At 33.0% G+C, this 27,133-nt stretch overlaps 2 protein-coding genes across 2 annotated transcripts; one reads left to right on the plus strand and one right to left on the minus strand.

Moving 5' to 3' along the window:
• Positions 1–1,454: 1,454 nt before the first annotated feature.
• Positions 1,455–7,248, minus strand: LOC114185009 (COP1-interacting protein 7). The gene is made up of 9 exons (XM_028072480.1): positions 6,742–7,248; positions 6,477–6,653; positions 6,140–6,267; positions 5,544–5,578; positions 5,414–5,466; positions 5,146–5,298; positions 4,688–4,914; positions 2,936–4,590; positions 1,455–2,845 (listed from the first exon to the last, which is right to left on the minus strand). Exons 1-9 carry the CDS (start codon positions 6,798–6,800, stop codon positions 1,868–1,870), a joined length of 3,465 nt encoding a protein of 1,154 aa, XP_027928281.1. The 5' UTR covers positions 6,801–7,248; the 3' UTR covers positions 1,455–1,867.
• Positions 7,249–17,720: 10,472 nt separating this feature from the next.
• LOC114183144 (probable disease resistance protein At4g19530) lies at positions 17,721–18,677 on the plus strand. Its single transcript, XM_028070051.1, has 2 exons — positions 17,721–18,308; positions 18,427–18,677. The coding sequence occupies exons 1-2, from the start codon at positions 17,815–17,817 to the stop codon at positions 18,533–18,535; spliced, it is 603 nt and encodes a 200-aa protein (XP_027925852.1). The 5' UTR covers positions 17,721–17,814; the 3' UTR covers positions 18,536–18,677.
• The last annotated feature ends 8,456 nt before the right edge of the window (positions 18,678–27,133 follow it).

Here is a 27,133-nt window from a genome sequence, read left to right on the forward strand (position 1 = left end):
GAAAATGTCAAACAACAACTATTCTTTCATTTATTTATTTTTAAATATTTTTCTACATATATGTATATCTTGAGAGTACTTAAATTTAGTGGGAAAATATTTTGTATTCATCTTAATCTTAAATATAAGTTTGAGCAAACACGTTTGATGCATTATTAAGATTTTGTTATAAAAAGGGTTAAAAATATTTCCAGTTTTCAATTTTGTTGTAATATTGAAGTTTGTTTATATTCAAAAGATTTTAATATATTTTAATTTATATATATTTAGTTTATTTTTGACATGTCAAAATATTTTATATTAATATTTTGATTTATTTATACTATTTGATATGTTTTTATTTTGATATTAGTAAAAAAACACATTTAATATAGAAAAATATTTAACATAATTAGTTAAAGAAATTACAGATTTAAAATAAATTGCAAAATATGCATTATCGCATTTTAAAATTCCTTAATAAAAATGTTATGTTTTAAAGTAAACATAATTTTTTTGAAATGATAAAACTTTTATTTTAAAACATGACTTATTAAAATCATGTTTTAAAACATGATTTTAATATTTTCTACACAACTTTTAAATTTAAAAAAAGATAAAGTTCTGGTTAAAAATATTTTTTCATTAAATAAAAAATGTAATTACGTCACAAAAAAATTAATTTTTAATTTATTGCATTTTGTATTTTTTTCCTCTCGAACATAATCGTGATGTGAGGATTCTTTGCCGATGCATAATGCACATGTCAGTGTAAATGACAAAACTACACCACAATCAGTACACAGCTAAGCACTGTTCGGTTTTCAGCTAACGTTTTCACGGTCTTGTCTTACACATCACAATCATATTTATTACTGTTTATGTCGGTGCCTTGTTGCTACCATTAATTTTCTCCTTTTGGTTCTGTTATCCCTTTGCATCAATTGCATGCCACTGCTATTTCTCTTTCTCATCATTTCAATACCATGCTACAACAATTTTGGTAATAATTTAAGTGTGGATCTCAGTCACTTATTTAGAAACGAGAAAATAAATCTTTATATTATTTTGAAGATTGTCTCAAAGTTATGATTTAAGACTGATGTTAATGTCTAATGTGATTGGATTCAGGTTTTATTGGTGAGATTGAGTTAAGAGTGATGTAAATATCTGATGTGGTTGAATTCATATCTTATTGGTGTTATATCTCCTTAATGAATCTCCTCTCATCGATAAATCTAACAAGTAATATCAGAATTAAGGTCACGAATTCAATTCCTAATAAGACAACAATTGTCCCGTAGAACCAAATCACGAATTCGATTCTTAATAGCGTCTTGACTATTAACTGTAACTTTTGGTTTTGGCTTAATGGTAAGAACTCGATCATAACAAATTTAACATTCATTAAGGCTCCAAAGGATCAAAATGAAATAAAAGAAGTCATTGTTGTGACATATAAATGCAATGTGAAATATTACAAAAACAACACACATCAAACATTATAATTTCAAGATTTGCAAATACAAGTAAACAAGAGGAGCCTTGTACAGTGTTCCAAGTTCCAACATGGAAAATTTATTTACCTGTGAAATCCTTCCGTAGGAAACAACACCATATTCAGATAATTTACATCATGGATCTCTAATAAGACCGCAACTCCCAATTCCATGTTATTATCTACAATCTTCCACATGTCATAGACGTGTTCAAAACAACAAATAACTCAATATGGCAAACGCTTTTTGTTGAGCAAAAGAATGGACAAATTGAACTCTTCTTCAAGCATTGAATAACCAAAAGCATGGAATAAAGAAGTGATAACCGTCTGAACATTTCAGAGGATTATCATGAACCAATTTGCACTCTACCAATGCACCAGGATGCTTCAGCTCTTTCTTCCAAAGAACAGAAGCTTACGAAATCCTTTTGCTGGTTTTGAAGAATCCTCATCACTGTTCCATTTTTTCCTGGAGTGGACTGGTTCTGGCATCAGTTGGCTACTGGGTGGTGGAGGGGTGGAAATTTGTTTCTCGGTGACATTAGGCAAGGTAGGATTACTTTCATCTATTTCTTGATTAATCTCTGAGTTCACAGCAGAAACTGTAACGGGTTTGCTGGGTAATGCAGCTGCAGGGTTTGTGATCGCATCAGTAATATCTTGAGGTTTGTTATCACCTCGAAGTTGAGATAACTTGTTTGAAATTTCTTCACTTCCTTGCAATGCCTGATCGTGATTTGGCAAACCTGAGTTCACCTTAATCTGGCCAACATTTCCAGGCACATGATCTTTTTCTGAGATCACATCTGTTGTTTGTTTCTCTGATGATGTCTTGATTGGCTCTCCATTATCTTTCAAATCAAGATTGCTGTTGTTTGGTTCAACAGATTGTGCAGCACCAGAGTTCACTCGCAATTCAACTGAGACTTCCGTTTCATTCTTAGCCTTGCCATTAGTGGAAGCCAGAACTTTCTCATTTGTTTTCTTAGTATCTTGTTTTTGACTTGAAGATTTGACTTCTTTTGAGCCCTGCTTCTTCTTTTCTGTGCTGGTAGTCTTCTGCAGAGGTACACCATTTGCCTTCGAGGGTGGTTTCTTGGTTGGTCCAGGTTTTGCTTGGCTTGGTGAAACCTTTGGCTGAGTTACTCGAGCAGCTGCAAGGCGTTCAATGGTGGAATTCCTGAGGACTGGTTTGTTCAATTTCTTAGTCTCTTCATTGGATGGATGTATCTTAGGATTCCCTTTCTTTGCAGAAGTCAAGGAAGTCTTGGTTTCAGTTCCAGTCTTCTTGGAAGCACTTCTTTCAGTGATTCTTTTCTGCCGCTGAATCATCAGATCCTCCTTTCTCTTTCTGTTTTCCTCCTCCTACAAACAAAAGAGGGCAATAGATGTGAACAAACTAGAAATCAATAAGAAAAGGAGATTGGTAGAAACAAGACAGTTCCTATATTTTACCTTCTCAGATTTGGTCTTCACAGCTCTAGTTCTGGTTCCTGGGGATGATTTGCTTCTTGATGTGATATCAGATTTGCTTTTACCATTGATAGCCTTAGACTTTGCCTCTTTACTTGAAACTTTTCCGTTTTTCACTCCAGGAGTTTTTGTATCAGTACCCTCCTTATTAGATGGATGATTTTGATCTGTTTCAATTTCAGAAAGCTTTCTATTAGCTTCATTTAAAGCAAAGTTATTCTCGTAATCCATTTCCATGCTCCAGGGAGCCACACTTCGCTCTGCCGCTGAATCACGATCAAGAACCATGAAGAGGTCTTCAGGCTCATGGGAATTTAAAGTTTCAGTCTTATTTTTTGAACCTTCTTGTGTGATGTTCATGAATTCAGTAGCCCCAACAATGTCTGAAACCAAACTTAGATCAGCTGCTGACTGAGAATTGAATTTATCTTCTGATGATCGAGCTTGAATCATAAACGAATCATCAGTCATAATGTCTTTCTTGTTTTTCTCTAAGAGAAGTGAAGCAGTAGTTGGTGATGTAGCAACGCCATTAAAAATGCTGAAATCTCGGTTCTGATACTCATTTCTTGGTTTATCAGACTGATTGATGATGAACCAATCCTCTTCTTTCTGGCATTTAGTGAGGGAAGATTCTGGGCCATTGCCAGACAGAGTAGACATGGAATAGCTACCAGATTCGTCATTTCTCCGAGAAAACAGCATCTCTGCATCTGTGCTATTATTTTTCTTCATCAATGAAAGTGCATCATTCCCTTCCTTAAAGTTATCAACACGATTTTGACTGTAACTGTTGAATTCCCTCTCTGTCACAACAAAGGCATCATTAGAAACCACTCGAGTAATGTTGGGTTCATGATTAAATTCATTTGACCTTCCATTCTCAAACTTCTGGTTCACAGTATATTCCTCCTGAAACTTCATAGGTTGTTGTTCTTCTGAATCATCATCTCTCAGAAGAAGATTCTGGAAAGCGTCCCAGTTGTTGTTGTTGCCCTTTATTGCAATGGAATCAGTATCTGTTGAACCATTTAGCATGCCAGGGTGTTTTGAACTATGGTGTTTCTTATGGTGACGGGAGCTTGACTTTACAGCTTCTTCTACCTGCTGTTTAAGGGAATCTCCATTGATAAATTCTTCCTCATTGGACAAACTCCCCTCTGTGACACCACCCTTCTCACCATCTCCATTAGAGGTTATATAGTTTATATTGCGTATAACTACTTTCCTTGAGGACTTCTTGCCATGCTTCTTTTTGTGCTGATGTTCTTTTGAAGATTGCTTTTTCCCTTGGCTTGAATCACTCTCATAACTGGAGTCAGAGGAAGCTGTTGAGCTTTCTTCTTCAGACTGCTCCAGTACTTGAGAATTCTTCTTCTTCTTCTTCTTCTTATACGATGATTTATGGTAATCCTTATCTCGGTCATGAACAATATGAGGGTCTTCCACACTTGGAGGCCAATGCATATTACCTGGATAATATGAAGGAGGAACCTGCATACCAGGATAGAGGAACCCTTGGTATGGGGGCATTTGTTGAAATGCATGACCCTGAAAGTTGTGCATGTACTGAGGTACATGGTTTGGCCAGGACATTGGTATTTGACCTGATGGATTTTGACTTGGCAAACTATAATCTGCAAATTTTCATAGCAACAAATAACTATCTTATTTGGTAGACTTTGTTTCAGAACATGTAGTACTCAGAAGAGGGAAGAGACTGAGATACTGAACCTTGGCCTTCAAAACTTGCATGACTTGGCGTTGACTCAGAAATTGGGGCATCATTTATGCCATTTAATTTACTGCTTGTATCATCTTCACCAGCAAGTATGATCCCAGATGTCCTCAAGTATGGCAATTCACGCTGAGCAGATGCCTGCATTGCTGCTATCTCATCTATCCAGAGTTTGTCTTCATTCTTTTGTTTGCACAGCTCTAAGAAATTTATGCATGCTTCCCTACATGCACCAAAATTATAATAAATAACAAAACATGAGAAATTTCCAGGGACATAAACAGAGAACATCTTTGCAATAATGAAATACTGTATCTTCATTCGATAATCCTATACTAAGGAATCATATGAATAGATATACCAGAATGCTGTTTGTCCTGGTCATCTCAGAAGGAACACTGTGTAAATAATATCTTAGTCATAAAAGAAGAACAAGCAGTGAAGAGTTGCTGACCTTAAACGTGAAGCTCCAAATGCATCAGCAAAACATATAAGATCATCCACGGATTCCGGGTAAAATCCTGCAACTAGAGCACGGGCATAGGCCATTGCTTGTTCTTTGCAAAGCATAGCTTTACGGTTATCTAGAACACGTCGAAGGCGAATTCTGTTCATAGAAAATTGGTGAAAAAAATGTTATAAGGAATATTAGCTTCATCCTGAAGAAAAAAAAAAGATGTTATACAAAACAACATATAAGGGAAACACCAAAAATTCAATACTTGGAGTTTTCTTCATATCCATCTTCATTAGTTCCAGCTTGCTCCTCTTTCAGCTAAACACAACAGGTAGCAAGAGTTTCAATATCTTACCAAAGCTGAAGTAAACATTAGCAAGAGTCACATTGCATACCTTAGAGGAAGTTGTTGACCTTCTGACACGTCCATCTGCATTTAACATGTTTCTTGTTAACAACAGCTCAAAATATGTAGTTGGAGTAACATTTTATTTTCCTTTTTCTAATTTACCTCCATTATTACAACAATCTTGCTTTTTACCTTTTCTCTTTCCCCAGTTCTTATTTAAAGTGGTAATGGAAGATAAAAATAGTAGACAGGGAAGAAAGAGATATATATGACAACTGGTTATGGCTTCAGAAAAGTGGCTAATGATAATTCCCACGGGTTCATGTGCTAGTCTTTCTTACATAAGATCGTACAAAAAATCAAAGTATCATTCCAATCAGATTAGCCAAAGATAAAGCCATATATCATAACATGTCAGTTTAGCATCTAATACTATTCGCAACTTTCGAAGAAGAAAAAAAGTAATGACCTTTATAATTGAATAGTTGCAGAATTAATGAAAGAAATAAGAATTTACCACGGGAAAGTTTAATTAAAAATGATGATAGGGGAAAATAATTGAGAAGGAGCTAGATGTTCTGGGATATCCAATTCCAATCAACACAGCAAGTGAATAACGGGAATAAGATTTCACATTCATACCTTCTGCTTCTGCCACCAAATTGCTCCTCTCACTAGACTGAATCGACCCTTCTTCAATCTGCACAATCTCCTTCTCTATTGTCACAAACCTCTCTAGAACTTCTGGAGTGCTTATAAATCTAACAAACCTATTGAAAATGAACCAAAACAGACAAACAACATTGGTCTTATAAAATCATTCCCCGTGATTATAACCTACACACAAGTAATTAAAGGAGGCTAATCTTTATTATTCCTTGGTCTGATCCAAAATTCACAATTTTCTGCATTCAGAACATTCTAATCCAATTTATTAAAGCAAAAGGAAGTGCAGAACAGTAATAAGAGACTGAAGAACCTTTGGAGGGTGGCTTTGGTGAACCAGGGAGCATATCCACCAGGTGGACGCAGAGTGATGGAATAGCCACCTTTGGAAATCTGATCCTTGGCACTCTTCAGGTGAGAAAGAAACGGTTCTAACAGCCCAGAAGCCAACCTTTCAGTCACACCTCCACCAGCAACAACAAGGTCACACCTTCAACATACAGAACAAGAAACACGCAATGTTAAAACAATTTGGTGCTACAATTTTTACGTGTCTGCGAACTGTGAATCATTAGAACCTGGTTCTGGTTGGAGTGAGCTGAAAGAGGGCATGATCAAGACGAGTGCTTGGGTCCATAATAGGAGCAAGAGGACCCAAATGAGAGAGAGGTCGAAAGTTGAAAGCTTTGGATCCTTAGCCTTATGAAGTCCCTCCTCTTACATGAGGGGGAGGTGATCACAGGGACATGGGGTGAGTGAGAAGAATGTGGGAATGGAAGAAGGGGCTTTTGTTGAGTTGGGTACGTGGGACCAACAGAACATGCTGATGCTATTGTGTAGACACTCACATAAACACACACACACTCGCACGTTGTTCTTTTAGAAAGAGAATTGTGTGGAGAGTGGTTCAAGTCTTGGAACTTGCAACGAGGATGATGAAAGCTGAAAGCTGATAGAGTAGAGGGTGGTTAAGAGGTCCATTTTCCTTTCTCTGTCAACGTTTCGTTGAAGAGAGCAGAGAGAGAATTGTATGAGACCATGTCTTGTTTGGTTTAGATTGTTGTCGGTGTCATTCACAGGAGAAGAGTGAGTGAGTGAGCAGCAAAGAATAATTACAGTTGTTGTAATCACTTCACATCACACTTCATCATACTTGTCAATGCCAAGTGCCAACCACAAAAATAATAAGAAGAATAATAATACAAATAAATAAATAAATAAAAGTATCCTTTTGGCATCAACCTCGCATGAACCTCATCTGTCTACATCACATTCTCATGCTCCCAACAAACAGTAATAATTCGGACAAAACTTTTCTTCACTTGGATTATCTTCATCAATCTCTCTCTTCAGCATCAATCAACTCATTTTTTTAAAGACTATGTACAGTGTCAATGTTAGCTTGAATAAATTAGTAAAAAATAAATAAAAAATCATAAGGGATACTTGCATTAATATGAAAGAGCTGAATATAGATTCTGTACTGAATATTTTTGAAGTATAATGTTCATTAAAAGATAAATAAAAGAATTTGGACTCAATAATTATTTAGTTGTTTACTAATGAAATACTGGGTTACAGAAACAGAGACATTGTTGAAATACGTAGGAACTACATATTGAATAAACTGAATCATTAAAAATGAAGAAATGGAAAGTGATGATTGTTAATGTTGGGAGATGAAGAGTAGCTATCTGTGGTTTGCAACCATGATTGGGGTGAATAAATTGGAAGGAGCTAGCTGTCTATAATTGTATGTTTATGTGCAAACAAATGTACATCTCCAAAACAAAGGAAACCGACAAATAGGAGAAAGGTAACAACCAAAGCTCACCAATAACGATGACAAAACAAGTTATGGGAAAGAATGTTGTGTTCTTGCTCTTCTAGAAAAGGACTTTCACATGAGGATAAATACTTGTCCTTTCTTATTTCTCATCAAAGTTAAACAATTGTCTGATTCCAAAAGAAAAAAGGAAAAATCTCTGTTTTCTTTGTTTCATTTCATCCTATGTGCTTTGCTTCATTAAGGAAGAGAAAAACAAGAACTCCAAACATTTTCAGAGTCGAAAGAAATATTTTTTATTTTTTAGCCAAATGAAAAACACATCAATCATAAGAACATTTCTACTTTTCTATCTTTGAAAGCACCAATAAAAGAGTCACTCCAGGACTAAATATTTATGCAGATAATTTCAGGAAATACATGTGGACAATTAAAATCTACCTATTTAGTAGTTAAGGATAATGACATTGGCACTGTTGGGGCTATGTTATGGTGGTTGGATCGGTTGATAGAAGAAAAAAGGGAAAGAAATTTGCAATCATAGCTTTGCTAATAATCCATGACTTTTCAGCTTAATGTTGGTTAATAAATACCTTTCCAACACTCAAAACCAAATGCTTATCTGATTGCTTCACCATGTGCCAACAGTAAGTAGGCCATAATTATTGTTATTTGATTGATATTATTATATTATTTTTGGACTTTCCCTGATTTGATATTTGTATTATCTCTTTCATATCTTAAAAAAAAAAAAAACACTGTTAAAGTGTCTAACTTTCATGTATTTTAACGTAGGAGGGATGAAAAGAACTATAGTGATCCAATCTAGCTAACAGTAGATGGCACAATCATTAGTTTATAGTCTTTCAAAATGAAGACTAAATTTATCAACGAAATGTACTTGCAAATGTAGATCAGAGTACATTAAAATTCTTACTTTCTTTACTCTGTTATTTTGATTGCTTTTCCCCTTTAATGTGATAAAGTACAAAATATTAACCATATATTGTATGTTTTAAAAGTACTAATTGTTTATTTTCATGAATCAAAAGTTATGGACTTTTGCAATCAAAATTCAACTTATTAATTACTGATCAGACAATTCAAAAAAGTCAAAGAATTATTGGTAACTTTAATCTTTTCATCATCATTTGTTAACTGACAAAAATGTTTTCTTACAGTAAGATAAATTTATTCTCAAAAAGCAGCAAAAGATTTTGGATGTTTAAACATCCATAGCCATTGAGTATCTCCTATTAAATTTAAAGATCTTTGTGTGTCTTTTGTGTTTTCTATTATTGGAAAAATAATGAAGAGCTCTGTTATTCAATCTCTCTTCTTTATAGATGAAAGTGCATGAATGAGTAAATGATGTTTCCTGTGACTATTGCAGCAGTTGGAAGGCCTTATTTCAAACCAGGTTTGTTTCCTTCTAATTAAATCAAAAGCAACCATTTAAGATAAGTGTAGAAAATCACCTGCATATGGGGCCAATGCATTTTAAATTCTCAGCTCAACTTGTTCACTTAATAGTTGGTTAGATCCACCAAAGAAATTTATAAACAACACAAAAATCAACATGGTAATAATGCCCTTCTTGTTTTGCATACATATTCTTGTCTAAAAATAAGTGACGAACAGTGAAAACAAATACAGAATGTTAATGCTGACTGGTCTGATAAGTCTTCCAAACAATGATTTACCACATTTTAGTTAGCTTTGTACAGTGACAGACCTACATGTAACTAAGCGTTTGTTATAATTACTGTCAAATATATGAAAAAATATTATTTTGTCTTTTCTAATTTTATATATTTGTCTCTTCTAGTTTTTCTCTCCGTAATCTTTTATTTCTACCTTTTAAAAGATACTTATTTAGATTCAAATAATTTTTAATTATTTTTACTGACTTAAGATTTTAGATCGTCATTTCTTATAGGGCGTGATATGGTGTCCATGATGAAGATGGCCAAACACAAAGCACAGGTTTGGGTCCATCTCAGCTATTTTTGATTTGATTGGCATAGGCACATGACAGAAAGTTTTAACCAACACCACAACACAAGCAATGTGGCCAAATACTCTCATCACACCTGCTACTGTGTCCCCATATTCTTTGCAGTATACTTATATATATATATAGTTTTTTGAGAGTATTTGTGGTAGAAATACATTTATGTAACCTTTCTGAGTACTATATATGAAAGTGTAGGACCCTGAAATGAATAGATGAGTAGGTAGCTTGTGTGACTTCAGCAGTAAGTCATATTCTACCTTTTTAATTATTGAACTTGAGAGGGAAAAGTAACATCAAATATTTTATCAAAGTTAACGATTCTTCTTTTACATGAGAGGAAAGGAAAAGAGAATTTACAATGTAATTTATCTTTTAGGTTTTGTATTTCTCTTTTTTTTTTATTTATTGATTTTTATACTTTCTCCTCTCTTTAGGTATATATGGATAGTAAACATATGGATCTAAACACACTCTAAAATTAAAAGTATATGTGGCAGAAAACACAACACTTGTGCTATTTGCAAGAAAATGTTTTCTTTGTAGAATTTGAGAAAAAGTTGTTAAATTTTGTATCGAGTGCTTATTACTGAGCTAAAAGTTATAGTCATTAGTCAGACATAACTCTTTTTATTTAAGAGTGTAACACAAGTTCAAGTGCCATGATTCCATTGTGATCCGATCTTCTTGACCTCTGTCACGGGATAATTGATACTATCTGACTTGGACTACCTGCAATAATTAACTCGGCTCACCTGACCTCCGTCACGGGATAATTGTGTAACTAACCCGTAACATTAATTAATGAGTGAATATGAAGAAATAGAGAAGAAAGAAACAAAAGGAAACATAGTGAAAATGAGAGATTTTAGATTAAAGAAAAGAAAGTAAAAAGTTAAAAAAAAAGTTAAAATCAAGTTTTGTCAAATCAATCTTAATTTTATTTTTTTTCTCAAATAGATCTTAATTTTCGTCAATTTTGTTCAAGTAGGTCATTTTTTGCTAACATCGTTTAAATCATTAAGGCTTAAATACCTTTTTGGTCCTCATTTTCGTAGTGTTTGTTGCGGATGGTCCTCATTTTCACAAAATGTTTAAAATGGTCCTCATTTTTACTGAATGTTTAGAATGGTCCTCATTTTCGCAATTCGTGTTTTATTTGGTCCTTTTCTGTAACGCCGTTTAAATCATTAACGGAACATTGTACAGGTGGCACACGGTTTGTATTAGGGTGTGTTACGTGTACTGTACAGGTGGCTAATTAACATTAATTTTACAATTTAGGGGAAATTTTGCAATTAGGGAAATTTCTTTATCTTCATCTTTCTTGAGTTCAAATTTGCAGAGGAAGTAGCTAATACTTGCCATTTCATCATTGGATTGCAGTTGCATTCTTCATTTCAATTTTCTAGTTAATCATCATCAACGAGGTAAGTGGGTTTAGGGTTTTCTGGGTTGTGTTTGCTCGTGGTTAGTGTTTTCTGGGTTGTGTTTGCTCGTGGGTTAGGGTTTTCGTAATTCTATTTTTGGGTTTGTTTGTCTTTCGATTGTTGTGATGTTCTACTTGGTTTCTAAATTACTTCCATGATTTTGTGTAGTTTGTGTCTGTAGGTGGGGTTCAGTGGGGTATTATTTTAGTTGGTTTATTTGTCGGTTGTCGATGTTGGTGTAATGGTTCCCATTATTTTATTTGTAATTGATTGTAGCAGTGGTCCCCCATTGTGTTAAAGTAGGCTTAATATTACATCTTTTTTATCTATTTAATTTACTTACTTTAAGGTAACAAGTGATGATAGGTTCAATGTTATTGTCCACCACGATGGTGAAGTAGAGGCCCATGAAGAGGCTATTGAAGTAGAGATTGGGGATGCCAGTGGTCTGAATGGTGATGTTGAAGTGGAAGGTGAAATTGAAGTGGACATCCTTTTCTAAATCATTAATCTGCCTCATTTGTGTCATGATGATGACATCCTTTTCATCAACACCACCATTTGAAAAAGTTGCAGCCCACATTATTAGAACCACCACTCTATAAATCAATAAACCAAAAATTAAAACCAATTTATTATTAACACAAAAATAAAAATAGATTGTACCCAAAATTTTCTTCCAATATTCTTTGGAGTTCTTGTCATCCTCAAAGTACCCATCTCTTTGCAACTACAAATCGGGGTTAATTCGTTTCTCGTTGAACCACCAATAATGCATGAAGTGATACAACACGGTTGCCTCCAACGATTACAACCAGAGGTAAAGGGAGAAGATTGGGACCGTAACATACCTATATAATGGGATTGCAGGAAGAAGAAGATTGCAGCAATACCAATTGGGAATGGAGGAACAAGATTGCCAAAGCTCACCAATTTATCCCCAAATATCTAATTAAGCCACATGTACAGTACACGTAATACACCCTAATACAAATCGTGCCACATGTACAATGCTCCGTTAATGATTTAAACGACGTTACAGAAAAGGACCAAATAAAACACGAATTGCGAAAATGAGAATCATTCTAAACATTCGGTAAAAATGAGGACCACTTTAAACATTATGTGAAAATGAGGATCATTCGCAACAAACACTACGAAAATGAGGACCAAAAAGGTATTTAAGCCAATCATTAACGATCATGAACAATAATGACTGTCACATGTCACTTTGTGGTTTTTTTTTATTTTTTTAAATGTCCACGTGTCAATCCAGCAGCAGCGAGCAACATAACAGGGTTAATGTTTTATATTCAATTTGGTCTCTATATTCGTGATTTTTGTTCAATTTAGTCTCAATTTTTGTTAACAACCAATTTTGTCCCTTCCAAATTGAAACCAAATTTAATTTTTATATTAGAATTCACATTTTTAAATAAATATTTTTATATAATATATTAAAATTCACATGATTATAATTTTTATATAAAAATTAAATTTGATCTCATCTTCGATATGACAAAATTGGTAAATTTTAACCAAAATTAAAATTAAATTGAACAAAAATAACACATATAAAACATTGACTCTGACACGTGACACGTGGTTGGATTGTCCCGTGTATATTTAAACAAATTTAAAAATAAATAAAAAATAAAAAATCACGAAGTAACACGTGTCAGTATATAATTTTTTTACTTTGAGAATATTACATTGATCTCAGATGATAATTAATGCTACTAAATTGGTTATTATGACATTATGTGTATGTTTATGAATTACATTGGTCGAGTAATATATGTAAAATGTGTTTAACTTATAACATCGCGTATAATTAAGGATTAATTAAACTTTTGGTTTCTCGTAAATTTACAAATTTCTTAAAATTAATGCCTATCATGAGTAATATAAGGATTAAATAAATTTTTGGGTTTCCATAAATTTACAGAATTTGCGTTTATTATTTAATAGTTTTCTTTTTCTTATTAATAAAGATTTTATTTGTATTTTGATTCCTTCACTTTTGACATCCATTAAATAACAAATGAGTCGGTGAGTAGGATTGATACATACTGTATGTTTCCTATTGGTCCTCAATAACTTTAATTTTCATTTTAGTCCATCATACTTGCTTTAGTTTAATTTTGATTCTTATCATTTATTAGCATTTGTGATGTTGGTCAATATTGTTTTTTAATTTTAGTCCCTCGTAAACTTTTTTAATTTTGGTTTGATCCTTGTCATTTATTAGCCTCAATGATGGGTTTTCTGTATTTTTTTCCATGTTAGAGAATAAGATTGATAAGTTCGGTTTTTTTATTGAGTTTTTTTTTTTTTTTTATCTTTTGAACATTAAAATATAGTATTTTGATATTTAAAGATAATTTTAATATATTTTAAAATTTTAAATTAATAGTTATTAATGTATTTTGAAGATAGAATAGAAAAAGAAAATCCAAACTCAAAATTGATACGTGTAGAAAGTTATTTTTATTTAAAAGAAAAAAAGTTAATCAATCGATGTGATGTAAATAATATTATATTCCTTTGATTATTGTTTGCGTTATTTAAACGGATAACTCATTCATCAATGGAAATCAGAATAATATACGAAATAGAAATAATTACTGAAATCGAAAACCAAAAGGAAAAAGGAATATATTGAAAACATAGTTAAGATTCACAGGGTAAATAATCAGTTTATTTTAATAAATATTGACATATTTAATTTATTTTGATACACTAAAAATATAATAACAATATACATTTTTGTTCTTTACTATAATTATTACTTGTGTGTAATTACTAAAACAACTAATGTTAATATATAATTAAGATTTTAAATTCATAAAGCAAAAAAGAAAAAAACAAAGATAAATTAGTTCATTCAAGATTATTGCATATTAAGGTTAAAATTAGCTCTTTTATAAACATGTAACCCTTGTTAAGAATTAAACACATTTAATTATATCATTCATTAATGTAATTTAAATAAAATTAAAATTAGTATATTAATGTAACAATTTTTTTATTATACTAAAAATGATTACTTATTCAATTTCTAAATTTACAAAAAAAAATGAAAAAGATATTTAGGTCATAATATTATTATTATTACGAAAGCTATACATAATTAATGCATCAAAGGAGAATCTTTTCCATTGACCGAAGCAGTTAAGTTGATAAAAAAAGCGACTCTTGTAACGTGTAACAACCATTTTATCAAAGAATGAAAAATACAAAGAAAGAAAACTGAATTGAAATAGTACATAAACAAATTCCCTCTTGAGTGAAAATATATTGACTTTATTAAAAACATGCTACAATAAATAATAATGAAGAACACGACCTAATCAATTCCAAATTGTAAGTACGTATAGTCCAGCTATCACTCCTAGTAAAATACAAATGCAATTACATCATGTCCAAACCAAACTTACTAATAATTTTTTTTATTAGTAAATATATATATATATATATATATATATATATATATATATATATATATATATATATATATTGAAAAAGGTGATAGAATTGTCTCAACCTCCATATAAAAAACAAAATAAATAAGAACTTTATAATTTAAAACTTTTACTATTAAAAGGTTTATAATTTTAAAGACTAATTTTAAACATTAACTTCTTGGTAGCTAAAAATTTAGTAGCTAATGTTAAAAACTAATTCAGATTCTAATTTATAAATTAATTATGATTTTGTATTTATAAATTATTTTAGATATACAAAAATTTTAATTTAAAAATTGATATTTAAATTAATTATTATAGTAACTAATTGTTTTTCATTTTTAAAATGGACTGCTATTTAATAATTTTATTGTAGTGAGATATGTGTCCAAAGAAATTCATAATTTAATGGTTCAACTGATATCTTTCTAACATAGAGTAAATATTTGTATATTAAATTAAAGTAAATTTTAAATTTAATTTAATGTTAGAAAAATTAGTTTGTAAAATAAGAACTAAATTCACTTATATACAATAATTTAATTTTGTATCTATAATCAATATAAAATCTCTAATATAGAAAAAATATAAAAAACAGTTTAAAGCTAAAACATGTATTTAACAGAAAGTAGCAATCCAAAACAACAGTAAAAAGAACTTTATTGAATAGAAAGTAACAATTCAACAACAGCGAAAAGAAAGTAGCACTAAGAAAGAAAGTGTTATACAAAAAGCCAGACTAAACTATTTGTTTACATTTATACTTGAATAAACAAACGTTTGCTGAAAAATGTTCTCTGTTAATTTATTTTATTTATTAATTACTCTTAAATTCAAATTAAACTCTAAGAGAAATTAAGATTTCTTTTTCTAGTCGAGGAGCACAGATGTTTTTGAAGGTTTTAAATTTGAGTTTTGTAGTAGGAAAATCATATTTGAGTGAAGAGAATCAATAAGATAGTAGGAAATTAGTCATTAATTAGCAAAAGTAATAAATACTTAATACAATAACACAACATAAACTAAAAAGCACTTTTCTGGTTATGAACTTTAACATGTTTCATGAGATCTTTTTGAATGTGCACTTTCATGCCATTTTACATTCACCATGGTCTTTCTCCCAAAATTTATTATATGGTACCATAATTCCCTTTAAATTTTGTATGATGATATGAATCGGTAAACTAACTTTAATTTAGACAATTCAAATCGTTATTATTAGTTATATTATGTGACAGTTTTACTATCTCAACTTCGGCAATATTAGTTATAGAAATTAAAATGCACCTTAATTTCTCTACTGTCATAATTATAATGATGCTGTTATCACAAATGACCGCCGGCAAATATACTTTGTCAATTTCAGATATAGATTGAGCAGAAAAAGAAAAAAAAAACATATATTTATATTTTTTTAAACATGATCTTGGACTAGAATTTGCTTTTAATTGAGATTATTGATTGTGTTAGGAAAGAAAGTTACAGGAAAAAAACTATAACATGCAGCCTAATTAACAAGCTTGTGAAGTCTAATTAACGTAATTATGCAGAAACGGAACAAAGCTAATTAATGAACTCCATTTTTAAATTAACCAAGTCAAGTTTTCGCAGGAATATTCACAGTATCCAAGTAGAAGATGCTTCAATTAATGAATCAATGCTGGTATGTGTGACTATAATTCACATGAATTTGCCTACGAAACTAAACTTATACTCAACACACAAAAAATATACAACCGTTCCAAAAATTTTCTTGGTTAATTCAAAAAGTATTGGTTTGTTTTTGGTTTAGAAGTTTTGAATGAATATTGTATAGTTGTGATGAGCCATGGCTTGAAATTGTCTATTCAAAGAGTCAAAGGAAGAAGCACCCTGGAGTTTGCTTCATCTCAATTATTCCATGTGAGGGTCTGAGCCATCGACACAAATATATGATTGACTAATCAAGAAGCCATTGTTCACAGATACACAAGTTGGTCAAAATCAAGAAAGCAAATAAATAGAAAAAAAAAATATTCCTGGCGCAGCCAAGACGAAATTACTTTGAACATGTACAGAAAAGTAGTGGACAATGCACACAGTGGTTTACACCCCTTTTTCATTTGTTTCATCGATATTCCAACCCATAATACGGAGAAAGTGCTTGTTGTGTCGTTCAAAACCTTAATTCGTGTCTCATGATAATGTTCAATGTTCACATATGAGTGAGCCACAAACAATAAGACCACAACGTGTTTGAAGGGGTATACTCCTCTCAGTATAGAACCTGGAGGAGGGAGAGTCCAATTTACTGCTGCACCCATCTGTCAAAATCTGCATAACCGTTAAGAAAACTTTCAATCTCAACAATTTTTTCTTTTGACCACATTTTAGATACAAAATCTTAACATGTTGACAGGGTTGGTTGTTACGTCAAATTAAATCTCATCTCATACAAGGATAAAAACAACAGTTAGGGGTATGGTATATAATTTTTTTCCATACTTAAAAATCATAATTATGAAATACAAATATACCTGTTTGTTCTTCAATAAAAAAAATTATTTTTAACTGAACGAAGTTACTTTTTCGTCCTCTACGATAAAAACACGTATGTGATGTGATGTGACAATATGGTAAAAAAAAAACAAAAACTGCAGCTAAATTGTATCCTTAAACTTTTACCATGATGTTGAGAAGATGAAATGTCGCCTAAGGTAAAACTAGAATTAAAATATTCCTCCTACCCACGCAAAGAACTTTACACGAAAGACCAAAGTCGATGAAAGAGAAATGAATATTATTAAAAAATTCGCTACAGACTCTTATAAAAGGGAACCCCGTCAATTCATTAGATACCAATATCATTATCATCGTAAAAGCACACAAAAGAAACAACAACAACAACAGCAGCTGAATCATCGAGCTAGCAACACTTTCATTCACTCACACAAATCCATTCCTATTTCTGAAGCATGCAGCGTAACGTGGCAATGAGCTTCTTCAACCGCAGGCTTCTGAGCCAGCCGAAGCGAGCACAAGAGGTGGTGAGGCGAGTGGTGGAGCCGTGTGACGTGTTCCTGAACCACCGGAGCATGGACACGAAGAAGACGGTGGCAACGTTGATGTACGACCATTTGAAGAGGCACGGGTTCAACCCTTTCTTGGATAACAAGACCATGAAGCCAGGGGACAAACTGTTTGATAAAATCAACAGGGCTGTTATGGAATGCAAGATCGGAGTGGCGGTTCTGTCTCCACGCTACACCGAGTCCTACTTTTGCCTCCACGAGCTCGCGCTTCTTCTCGGGTGCAACAAGAAGGTCATTCCCATCTTCTGCGACGTTAAACCTTCGCAGTTGCGTCTTGTCAACAACCCTAAGTGGTCGCAGGACGAACTACGCCGATTCAGGTGGGCTCTTGAGGAGGTTAAGTACACCGTGGGACTCACGTTCAACTCTTCTAAAGGGTAAGTTCATTCCTAAACCCTAATTAAGACAAAATAATTAAGGTTTGTACAAGGGTAATGGAATAAGAGTGATTGAGATGCATTTGGAAAGGTTTTAATGAAGTTGTTTATGGTGCAGGAACTTGTCAGAGATTGTGAATAGTGCTTCTGACATCATCGTTGGTACCATGATAGAGCTGAAGAATGAAGAGCGTACGCAGCGGAAAAACTTGGCTATTCCTCTTTAGAACTCAAGACTTCAAAACGTTGAACTATTCTAACCATACACTGGAAAAAAAAAATGTTTTGCATCCTTCTGTTGCTCTCCTAATGAGGTCGTTCATTAATACCTAATAATTCATTGTTTTTTCATTGATTTAATTCTTATTTCAATAATGCCCTAAGAAATAACACCAAATTCTTTTATTTTGTTTCATGGATTTATATTATATAACCAAAGCAATGTAAAGTGCTTCTGTTTCTGCAATTGTTGCAATAAAAATATTGCTACTGTTCAATTATTTTTTTCTTTTTTTTATCTCTGGTTAATGTAACTGCCCTTGTTCTGCGTGACATAAAATCAATAATAAATAAGTCAAATCTAACTGAGACTTATTTATATTAAAACTAATATTTAAAAATATATTTATTTAAAGTGGAAAGTGCAGCAGGTAAGTACTAAAAAAGAAGTATTTAGGGGTGACTTAATGGTATTCATGTTATAACATCCGAATTTTAACAGCTTAAAACTAATAAAATAGGATATTTCATTTTAGTGTCCAAAACAAATAAAATAAATGTATAAAATATATTAATACAGTCTTATAAATGATCAGACTATATAAATATATCAATTATACATATCAAACATTTCTAATTCTAAACACAAGCTAACCATTTACAACAACTTCCCACTGAGATCTCCTTCGACCTAAAAGATGGCTCCTCAACCTTCAGGGGTGCCTCTGAAACTGCACCACTGCTCCCACCGAATAGGTGATCATCGCAAAAGAAAAACATACAACACAAGACAGAAACACAGAAGAAGGGTAAGCTAATGACTTTTAAAGAATTTTCTTAAACCATATAATATTAATATATCTAACAACTACAGACAAGCAGATATCCACATACATATATTTATAAACTATGACTCAACTAATCCGGATACATGCATTGTGGTCGGATCCAATCAGTTCTGCACTTGTAATGGCATCTCATGCTTACAGAGCGACAGATTTAAGAGCGACAACTCTACCACATACAAGGTAAGTCTGTTCACACCTATGGTCAAGGAAAAACCCCTAGGCTAGGACCTCCTGCTCCTCTCACCACATACCTCATTCCTCTCTACTTGAGAATTTGAATGGTTATTAGAGTGTCAGGATAACTGTCAAGACAATCCCTACCTCAATGCATACACTACCACAATCACTGTTAATCCTCCTTGGGTTAGCATTAACCAATCTCACCTCAGTCTCATACAAACAATCTCATATCATATACACATCATTCATAATAATTACAAAGCTTCTATGATAACTAAAGCACCACCCAATTTAACTCAAAAATACAAGTTTTAGGTTCTGACTCACTCGCCCAGCTAGTATCACTCGCCCAGCCACTGGCCCATGCACGCCCAACTAGTACCACTCGCCCAACCACTGGTACAGGTCTGGAAGTTCCTGACTTGGAAATTAGCCCAACGAGTAGCATTAGCCCAGCCACTGGCCCATGCTAGCCTAGCGAGTATGCGAATCTGCATAATTGCAGATCAGTGTTCTGCATAATTCTGCAGATCAACTCATTCACCCAGCGAGTAGGCTCGCCCAATGAATAAGTAAATCTGCATAGTTCTACAAAAACTGATTTAAGCAAAATTATACCTATTCAACCAGTCCATACAACTCCAAAACCTCCACCAAAGACCAATTGCATCCAATTGCACCCATAGCATACAATTATTCTCAAACAACATATAAAACCTAAGTATTTACCGTTTTCAAACATCACAACTCAATTCACATATCAAACACATCAGTCAATTACAAAATAATCATATAATAACAATCCTAATAGTTTTGTGAGACATAATAGACATTACCTTCCCTGACCTGGTATCCTGCTTAAACAACTCTATAAACGTCAGACGTCTCTAACTCCACAGGATGCTCTATACGAAAGGAGAAACTAATCGGTCCAAATTGAAGAGCTCACCGAGAGGATCAATCTTACGGTCTCGGTTCTTCAATCAGACGACCGGAAAGACAAGACTTTTAGAGAGAAGTCAGACAGCTCTAGAAAAGTGGTTTCTAGAGAGATGATGTGTTTTAAAAATAATGAAACTTGTTTATAACAATTCTATTTATACTAAAACCTTTTTAATATTAAAATAATCGAGTCTCACTATTTTTAAACTACTATCACTTCTAAAATACCATTTTCTAGGATTTTACACGTAGTGTCCATAATCCAGCAATTTCTACTTCGAATTTGGGTTATGTTCTTTTTTCTTTTTCAGTTGTGTTGTGCTTTAAAATATATTAATGAATACTATATTAATATTTTAAAATATATCTAAAATATTTTTAAAATATTAATATTATAATGTATTGTTAATGTTTAATAGAAGACAACACCTAAAAATTTAATAGAGAATTTGTAAACATAATATAGAATATATATATAATAAAAAATTATATTTTAAATTTATGATATATAACTTATGCTACAATGCGTGAAAGAAATTTAAATAATAATATCCCAAAAATAAATACAATAATACAATTATATTTGATGTAATAGGTTTTTATGTATGTGTCATGGTGTATGGTGTGTGTATAAGGATGTTAAAAAAGTTCATGCTCGCGGACATTCGCGGATAAAACCTGCAACGAGTATGAAATGGATATTAAAAATGCATACTCACAGGTAACAGATACGGATATTTTTTACATCCACATATTAACGAGGCAGGTAACATAGTATTCGTACTTATGGATATTCGTACCCGCTATATTCTAATTTAAATTAAAAAAATATTAAAACATTAATACATTGATTTTGAATGGATTATTTTTTATCAATTGGTTTTAAAAGATCTTCATTTATTTGTAAACTATCATTCAACACTATTTAAATGAATTATTTTTACTTTGTTTGAAATTTATAAAGGTTATGCATTGTATTTTTATTTGAATTTATGGTTAAATTTTTTTATTAAATATTAATTTTTTTCTTTTGTAAATACCCGCGGATACCCGTGGATATTAAAACAATATGTGAGTACCCGCATAACAGATATCCGCACAGATATGAGTACGGGTACGAGACAAATATTTATTCAGCAGATAAGATATGGGAGAGTTACTACCCGTCTCATTGACATCCCTATGTGTGTATAAACATTGTATTAACAAAAAGAATATATAGAAGAATATATGAGGATTACAAATTTTTCAATTATTGTTTGATCTATTTATCATGGTATTAAGTGTGATCATTGATCATAGTAATTTATATCACACATGCATAAGAAGGTGAGTTAATAATTTGAAATAAATATGATATATCGTATACCAAGTATATACGAATAACACATCATATTCTCCAAAAAATTAGATTTACAATAATTAATCGATCATCTATTAAATCCTCTCATCTTGACTATTTAACAAGTAAAAGAGATGTATATTTAGCATAACGTTCTTTCAACAATCATAAAATTAAATTAATTCACATTACTTGGAAGTATATCTAATATAAAAAAAAATTATCTACCCGTATATTTTTTTTAATATTCACGGATATTCGTAAGTATTCACGAATATTTTAAAAAAATCTAAAAATGTTTAGCAACTTCTTTCAACCACAACTTTAAATAAAATACAATATATCACTATCATATATTTCAAACATAATTCAAATAAACTCAAATTCATACAAGTTCAAATAAAATTTCATAAGCAAATATTAAATGGCGTTTTTTTGAAACAAATAATGTTGAATTATCCTTTACATAGAAATGAAAGATTGTATTTTAAAACCAATTGATAAAACATAACTCAATCAAAATCAATGTATTAAGATGAGTTTAGCGATTATAGGTATTCATGGGTACGAATACTATCATACTTGTATCTGACCAGTTAATATGCGGGTGTAAAAAATAGTCATATTCAATATCCTCAAGTATCCATTTATAATATTCATTTTGTACCCATTCCGAGTTTTATCTGCAAAAATCTACCAATACAAATTTGTTTTACCTCCATAATCAAGAACTATCTTAATTTTCCAATTGTTACTTTTACTGCACCTAGGCGGCCTAATAAAATTGCACGGCTAAACCCGCCTACGTAAAGCCCCGCAAGCAGTTATCAAACTAATAAACGGACAAGCATAAGCGGCCTAGGTCGCCTACATCAGAGGACAAGACAACATCTGTCGACCATTCTAGACTTAGAGTATTACAAACAAGGCCTATAAGACCAACAATCATTGAACTAGGGGCCTAGGCCAAGCCCAGGCCCACCTACGACCCAAGCAATGGCCCAGCCAATGATAAGACCAGACATAGTTAATAACTCTATAAATACGTGTGGACCCCAATAATTAAAGGTACGCATTCATTAGTCCCTTGTTTAAGAGATTTTGGCTTACTTGATTGTCGGAGTCCTCTGCGCAGGTAACCCCTCATGGGTCCAAACCGTGATACCAGCAGATAGCATATGCGAGCAGAGGAGGAGTCAGCTCGAGAGATTACGGATTAAGGTAAGGTGATATTTGTGTCTAACTTCTCTTATTTGTGTCCGCATGAACATTACTGTTAGGTTTTAAAGAGGGGGTTTCACTGGGGAGAACAACACTAATGAAATCTGAGCCCAACCACATAAGACACTGACACCACTCTCAACCCAAAACCTTAAGGCAATGGGTTTATGGGCCTTAATCCTTATATAGTGCTCTACTTTCTCAATTCTGGTCAATGTGGGACTTAGACTCACACTTGGATTCCTAACAATCTCCCCCTCAAGGGTGAGTCCCTTCAACCATATTGGTACACTCCCCCTCCAGCGAAAGCATTCCCAACCACGAGTACCCCTTCTCGTACCGCCGTTCATCTTAACGGGACATGCTTACCTGGAAGTCTTGCCAGGAAGACTTTCGATATAGGGACCTGCACTCGTTTGAGCCGGTTTTAACCATCGGCTCTGATACCACTTGTTATGACAAGATGAAAAGAAACAGATTAAGAGAAAAAGAAGACACACAAATTTACGTGGTTCAGTCAATGTGACCTACGTCCACGGGGCAGTTCAAGAGTTTTTTATTTCTGAATAATGATAGAGAGATACATGATACAGATTCCTTTTAACCTTATAAAAGAGTAAAAAAATAACAGCCCCTTTAAACCTCATTACAACCCATAACTATATCATAAATATATGAAGTAAGGAAGATGAAGGGACAACATAACATTCAAGGCATCTTAACAATTCTCCACCTTGACTTGAATTTTCCCAAGTCACCAGTAACCAAGAACAACTCTCTTGCCTCTTCACCCCGAAAGGTCTCAAGCTATGTGAACATTCACCAAGTCCAAGCTATGCTTAAACTTGGCAGAAGACAAAGGCTTAGTCAACATATCTGCGGGATTGTCTACGGTGGATATCTTCTCTATCGAGAACGATTTGTTTTCAATTACATCGCGTATGAAATTCAACCTGACATCAATATGCTTTGATCTTTCGTGATAAACTGGATTTTTAGCCAAGCACAATGCACTTTGACTATCACAATAAAGTATACGCCTTTGCACATGCAAACCCAAGCTATTAATAAGACCTTGCAACCATATACCTTCTTTGACTCCTTCTGTCAAAGACATGTATTCCGCTTCAGTGGTAGACAAAGCAACAGTAGGCTGAAGTGTTGCTTTCCAACTAATAGCACAACCATAAAGAGTGAAGATATAACACGTCAAAGATCTTCTTTTCACGAGATCTCCACCATAATCAGAATCTGCATAACCAATAAGACCACACTCAATATCATTGGAACCATAAACCAAGCATATATTACTAGTACCTTTTAAATATCGCATAATCCACTTCACAGCTTCTCAGTGAGCTTTCCCAGGATTACCCATAAATCTACTAACCACACTCACAGCATGAGCCAAATTTGGTCTTGTACAAACCATTGCATACATCAAGCTCCCAACATCACTCGAGTAAGGAACCTTATTCATATAATCCTTCTCTTCATCAGTACTAGGAAGAGTGCTAGCATTAAGTTTAAAATGTGCTGCCAAAGGAGTACTAACAGGCTTATAATTCTCCATTTGAAAAGACTGCAACAACTTTTCAATGTATTTCTTTTGAGATACATAAAGTAGACCTGCATTCCTGTCTCTCCAAATCTCCATTCCTAAAATCTTCTTGGCTGCACCCAAATCCTTCATCTCAAACTCACTGTTTAACATAGCTTTAAGAGCATCAATATCAGTCTTGCTCTTAGCTGCAATTAACATGTCATCCACATATAGTAACAAATATATATAGGAACCATCTTGCAACTTCCTACTATAAACACAATTATCAAACTCATTTCGAACAAAATTATAGGAAACCATAAAAGCATCAAACCTCTTGTACCATTGCCTCGGGCTCTGTTTTAAACCATACAAGGACTTTTTTAGCAAACACACATGGTTCTCTTTTCCAGCCTCAAGGAATCCATCTGGCTGCGACATATAAATTTGCTCCTCTAAATTCCCATGCAAGAATGCAGTTTTCACATCAAGCTGCTCTAACTCCATATCCAAAGCGCTCACCATGGCCAGCAAAACTCGAATAGTCTTATGTTTTACCACAGGTGAAAACACTTCATGGTAGTCAATTCCCTCTTTTTGTGAAAAACCTTTTGCCACAAGTCTTGCCTCGAATCTAGATGGTTCAACATCAAGAATCCTTTCTTTCTTCTTGAACACCCATTTGCATCCTACTGGCTTTACACCTTTAGGCAATGGTACTAACTCCCAGGTCTGATTTTTCTTAAGTGATTGCATCTCCTCATTCATGGCAATTAACCATTCTGATGCTTCTTTACTTTGGATTGCATTCTTATAGGATTTAGGCTCATCATAATAGAGATTTTCACCAACTGCCAAGGCATATGAAACAGAGTTAGTATCAACAACACATGTAACATCTGCATACCTTGCAGGTTTTCTAATTTCCCTTTTTGTTCTCCTTGTTGCTATACTTTGAGGTTCTTCTTGGACATTACTAGATTGATCTATCAGATCCAAATTTTCTTTATTTGAATCTTCAACCTCAAGCTCCACCTTTTGATGAACTCCCTTATTTCCTACAATATTTTCAACCTCCTCTTTTTGACCAAACATAACAGACTCATTAAAGGTAATATCTCTGCTAATAATAAACCTTTTATTTCTATTATTTTTAGTACACCATAATCTATATCCTTTGACACCCGTAGGATACCCAAGAAATATACATTTCATTGCCCTAGTGTCAACACCCAATTTCGTCCGGATAAGAAATAAAATTTTTAATTTAAAATGATTAAAAAAAATACAAAAAAAGTGAATATTTAAGTGAGTATAAATATATATTTCATTTTTACTTTTTATCTTGTTTATCTTTAGTATTATCTTGATTTATTTTTATTTTATCTCTATTTAATTTTATTTAATTTTTACTTTATTTTATCTTTTTTTATTTTCATCTTCTTTTATTTTTGCGTCATTTTATTTTAATCTCTTAAAAAAACATATAAAAATGTATAAAAGAAAATTTAAAAAAAAAGGAAAGAAAGCCTCTTTGATACCATTATTTTAACCTATTTTAGACTCTTTTTTTTTCTTTTTTTTCTATCTACACCCCTCTTTCTTATTTTCTTAACACTTCAAAACCTTTCCAATCTCACGACACCGCACCACACCACTATTCACAACATCTCATTTTTCTCTCTCTCTTTTTTTTTTCTTCTTTCTTTTTCTCTTTTTTCTTTTTTCTCTCTCTCACATCCGTGGGACCCACACTCTTTTTGAGACATGTCACTCATTCACTCTCTCACACCCGTCACACATCACTCTCTCATTCTCTCACTCATTTTATTCACTCATTTTATTCACGTGACACATTTACTCTCCCATTTTCTCACACACATTCACCATGCTTTAACACCTATAGCTACTTTTTGCTTATTTCATACACTTTTGGTGCAACGAACACACTTCCTGTCACATTTGAATTCAAATCTTTTTCTTCCAAACCAACGGGCGCAGTGAACAGACCCGTAAACACACGCAACCGGCAATCTTTCTCTCTGGCAGCACGTTTCTCTGCATGAGATCGTAATATCATTCAGATCCTTCACTCTTTTTTATCAATAAAAAAACACTGCTAACTGGCGGGGGATCTCGACTTCGACTCCATTTTTCCACCCGCACGGGGTCTTCACAAGTTCAACACTGTATAATATCATACTGAGTCATCATCACCTAGATCCTTCACGCAACCCCCACCGTCAACCACCTTCATTTTCTTCATTTTTTCTTCCTCGGCAGTTTCTTAATTTTCAGTCCGAACCCACAAAAAAAACAGCCTACAATGCCTTCAGAGTTTGAACCCAAACGATTTCCATTAGATTATCGGTCCTCCATTTTTCTCCCTACACCATAATCCACTCTAGAGTCATTTTCTCTCCCTTTTCACGCACAACACACATACATTTTCATCATCTTCCACCGTCACCATTGCTCTTCACCATTCACAACCCTTCCAAAAGCTACCCCATTCACCATCTCCCCTCCA

Source organism: Vigna unguiculata, chromosome 5, assembly GCF_004118075.2.
Source record: "Vigna unguiculata cultivar IT97K-499-35 chromosome 5, ASM411807v1, whole genome shotgun sequence".
Taxonomy (NCBI): Eukaryota; Viridiplantae; Streptophyta; class Magnoliopsida; order Fabales; family Fabaceae; genus Vigna; species Vigna unguiculata.

Excerpts from the sequence above, each read along its gene's own strand:
- LOC114185009 (XM_028072480.1), bottom strand. The coding sequence starts at position 6,800 with ATGGACCCAAGCACTCGTCTTGATCATGCCCTCTTTCAGCTCACTCCA. Across the intron at positions 5,579-6,139 it reads TTTGGTGGCAGAAGCAGAAG|ATGGACGTGTCAGAAGGTCA; the intron begins GTATGAATGTGA and ends TGTTAAATGCAG. Across the intron at positions 5,299-5,413 it reads GGATATGAAGAAAACTCCAA|AATTCGCCTTCGACGTGTTC; the intron begins GTATTGAATTTT and ends TTCTATGAACAG.
- LOC114183144 (XM_028070051.1), top strand. The coding sequence starts at position 17,815 with ATGCAGCGTAACGTGGCAATGAGCTTCTTCAACCGCAGGCTTCTGAGC. Across the intron at positions 18,309-18,426 it reads ACGTTCAACTCTTCTAAAGG|GAACTTGTCAGAGATTGTGA; the intron begins GTAAGTTCATTC and ends TTTATGGTGCAG.